We start from the raw sequence: 3,822 nt of genomic DNA, 5'->3' as shown, positions 1-3,822 counted from the left end.
GTGTTACCCTCTCATCCCGCAGGTTTCTCCAAGGTGCTGGAGGTAGAGCGGCTGCCCAGGAGCCTGCGCTTGCTTGAGGTGTAAAAGCTGCGCCTCCCAGTGCAGATGGATTTTTATAACAGTCATTCTAAAAACTTCATGGATCAGGTTTTATTCCTGCTAAACCTCACGGTGCAGCACGGATTGGTGTTTTATGCTTGTGCCTCGCAGATCTTACGGGTTTTCTCGGCTTCCAGGAGCTCAGCTGTTCCCCCGAGCGGTCCCACGTCCATCAGCCGCATAAAGAATCAGATCCTTTTTAAAATGTAGCAAAAAATGTCTTTATCCTGCGCTAATGTCCTCGGGCGGGTTTCGGGCACTTACTGCCGATAGCGCTGAAACAGGTAAAGACATTTGGGCAGCTTTTGGTTAAAAAACGATGTTTTCCTTTAGATCCAGGGCGCGTTGGTTGGTGTTTAAAGCGCAGCGCTTGGAGAGGGCTCCGAGTCCTGGGAAGCCCGTGCAGATCCCGGCAGCACAAGCCGGGGGCTTGGCACCCTCTCCTGGTGCGCGCCCGGAGTGCTGCGGCAGCGATGGCAAATCCGCTCCTGCAGCTGAATGAATGCAGGGGCAAAGCCCCGGGAACGCTGCGCTTCTGTCCTCATGCGGCCCTTGGGCTCCAAGGGGTGTGTCTGTGTCCTGCTTTTAGAAATGCCGCGGATGCTGCTCGTCCTGGGACCTCGGGAAAGTTCTGGAGGGACAAAATCACACTCAGGCTTGTTTTTTTCCCCATATCCCTGGCTCAGAGAAATACCCGAGTGCTGTCATGTGCTGCATCGCTTCTTGTACTCCTTGAGGGATCGAGAAAAGCAAAAGGTGGGGGAAAAAAGAACGGAGAAACAGAAGATGGTGTTAAAATAAATTATTATTTTCCAAGTATTTATGGTGCCATAGAATGGCCAAGAGTGGGGAAAGCACTGTGGATTGGAGGAAGGTCATCTGAGGTGAGTCCCACAGAGCGCTGGCAGTGCCATCTGGGCAGGGTGGAGGTGCCACCGTTTGCCTTCCCTAATTCAGAACAATTCCTGAGTGGCTCCAGCCCTGCAGAAAAGGCTCCGTTCCTGCAGGAGCAGCCACGGCAGAGCTCAGGACCTGGAGATTTTCTGCTTTTGCTGCTCAGTGCTGCTTCCCAGAGCTCTGTCCAGCACACCTGCAGGTCACCAACCAGCCCTTCCTGCTGGGAGTGAACTTTGTTTTGTACCTTTTTACCCCATTTTACACTTCAAACCTCGAGTTCTAACTCACCCACTGGGAGTCAGGCAGAGACTCTTCACCCCTTGTTTGAACAAACCTTCCTCCCTGGGAATGTGCCCCGTGGAAGAAAACAGGGAGGAATTGCAGGGTTTTAATAAAAGCAGTTAATTTTCACCAGGCTGGGACGTGGGAGAATTCCTTTCTTTGAAATGCTCAGCACGGGTACCAACCCTCCTGTTCCCATGAGGTTCATGGACTGAGGTCAGCCAGAGCCAAACCTGCCAGGAATTCTGTGTGTGCATGCAGACACTTGTTTTCCCATTTAAAAAAAAAAAAAAAAGAAAATTAGGAGTAAAATAGAAGTCTCTAATTGAAGGTGCTGTGAGTTTCAGTACAAAGACAGAAACTTTGACTCCTGATGTGTTTAGGACATTATTATTTATTCCAGAGTAAGAGCTCAGCTGTTGAAGTCCTTACTCATGTAATTTTTGCTGTGTTCCCAAAACAGTGAGAATTCTATATATGAGAGAGAATCCCAATATCATGGGAATAAATGGACTGTCCCAAAGATGGGAGAAATGGGAATGCCCTCTAACGTGTTACATTTGTGCTTTTGTGCTGTAATTGAGCAGAGCAGTGCCCTGTGATTAATTATCAAGGCTTGTTCTGCTTTATTATATCTGTCCAAACATGATCATTCCATTCAGATCTTTTCAGATAATAATGTTTACTTCTTTTTCTACCTGTGGAGAGGAAAAAATCAAGCAGTGAGAGCTTTTTTTTATTATTATTTGAATATTTTCATTTAGGGAGGAGTCCCTCAGCTTCTCTGACATTGGCCAACCCATGTCCTGAAGTCATATTTAACTGATTGCTCAGATAATTAAACTGTCATGTTCTGGTAAATGCTGCAGCACCTGCTGTCACTCACACTTCCAGTTCAGATCCAGGTCCAAGGCTGAGTGAGCAGCTCTGGATTGGAGTTTCAGCCCTTCTGAATTCCCAAAAATGAGGGAAAATTTCGGTCCAGGGAAGGTAATTCATGCCAAACTCTTGTGTCAATCATTGCATCCTTCTTCAACCCCCATGTATGCCCTGAAACCCAAGAGGACTGGGTGCAAAATTTTTGGCAGAATATGTTAATTTAGTGTTCCCTGAGTCATGCCATTCTTTCCAGTTTGCTTATCTTCAGAATGTTTTAGTCTATTAGCAGTCTCTGAGGTTATGTGCCAATTAAATAATTCCATTCATTATGCAGAAACCATATAGAATAGTTCATTATGCTTCAGCCAGCCTCTGGGCATGTGTACAAAACTGTATCAAAGAGCACCAGTTAACAAAAATAATATCAAAAGAGAAAACGCAATTGCTACAGGGTGTTGATCAGCGGCACCATCCTGCCCAGGAGACGGCCCCATCCCAGCCCTGGAAGATCCCTGTGTACCTTTTATGCCATTTACAATTTATGAGTCTTAATTACTGAGTGTTTGTAAAGAGCTTTGGAATGCTCGGATGAAAGGAGGCACAGAAACTCAGGCAATGATTATTAATTACATCACTTTGGCACGGCTCAGGCAGCAAGGGCAGGACAGTTACACGGCACAGGGTGACACTGCATCCATCCAGGGTGACACGGGCATGGCAGAGCTGCCCTCTGGCTCTGAGCCTCAGTTTCTCACACACTCACAAACCAGAATTTGTATCACAGTCATTACAAAGTGTTTGTAAAGCTTTTAGAGCAGAGATCTCCTCAGAGATCAACCTGAGGAGTGTCTCCTGGGATATCAACCTAAGCGCCGTGTCACGGTGACAAACGTCCCTGGCAGGTGAGGGAAGAGCAGATTTGCCTCGGGAGGATGATTAAGACGATTTTTGTGGCAGGATTCGGGATGCAGACGGAACTGACTTATGGAACAGCGATTCCGCAGGTGGAGAGCGGCCCGGCAGGGATTTCTGGCTGTGCTGGACTCGGGCTGCCGTGGGATGAGGGAGCGACTGTGGGATGAGGGAGCGACTGTGGGATGAGGGAGCCGCCGCATTCTGGCACCGGCCGCGTCCCTGCGTGTCCCGCACAGACAGGGCCTACAGGGCTGCAGGACTGGGACCGGCTGTGCAGGGCCCTCACACCCCGGGCGGGGCTGTCCGTCTGTCTGTCTGTCTGTCTGTCTGTCCGCCCCTCTGTGAGGCCTCCACGGCCGAAGGGGACACTGTGGGACACGTCCCCGAGGGGTCTCTCCAGGGCGCCTCGGCTCTCACGGCCCTGCACGGCGCTCGCCCGCCATCTCCCTCTTTCGGGGCTCTGTCCCCAGCCCTCGGGCTCTCTGTCCCCTGCTTTCGGGTCTCTGTCCCTGCTTTCGGGGCTCTCTGTCCCCTGCTTTCGGGGCTCTGTCCTCAGCCCTCGGGCTCTCTGTCCCCTGCTTTCGGGTCTCTGTCCCTGCTTTCGGGGCTCTCTGTCCCCTGCTTTCGGGGCTCTGTCCTCAGCCCTCGGGCTCTCTGTCCCCTGCTTTCGGGTCTCTGTCCCTGCTTTCGCGGCTCTGTCCTCAGCCCTCGGGCTCTCTGTCCCTGTGCCCTCAGGACGCGCCCGAGCTG

At 50.8% G+C, this 3,822-nt stretch overlaps 1 protein-coding gene across 1 annotated transcript in view; it reads left to right on the top strand.

The window, feature by feature from the left end:
* Nucleotides 1–334: 334 nt before the first annotated feature.
* AKAP10 (A-kinase anchoring protein 10) overlaps nt 335–3,822 on the top strand; it is a 21,558-nt gene continuing 18,070 nt past the window's right edge. Inside the window, exon 1 of the mRNA XM_005424481.2 lies at nt 335–383. Coding sequence (XP_005424538.1) covers nt 335–383 — 49 coding nt within the window. The remainder of the gene's footprint in view (nt 384–3,822) is intronic.

Source organism: Geospiza fortis, unplaced genomic scaffold (genome assembly GCF_000277835.1).
Source record: "Geospiza fortis unplaced genomic scaffold, GeoFor_1.0 scaffold538, whole genome shotgun sequence".
In the NCBI taxonomy this organism is placed as follows: domain Eukaryota; kingdom Metazoa; phylum Chordata; class Aves; order Passeriformes; family Thraupidae; genus Geospiza; species Geospiza fortis.
The sequence above is the reverse complement of the archived record's forward strand: the minus strand, read 5'-3'. Positions and strand labels throughout refer to the sequence as shown.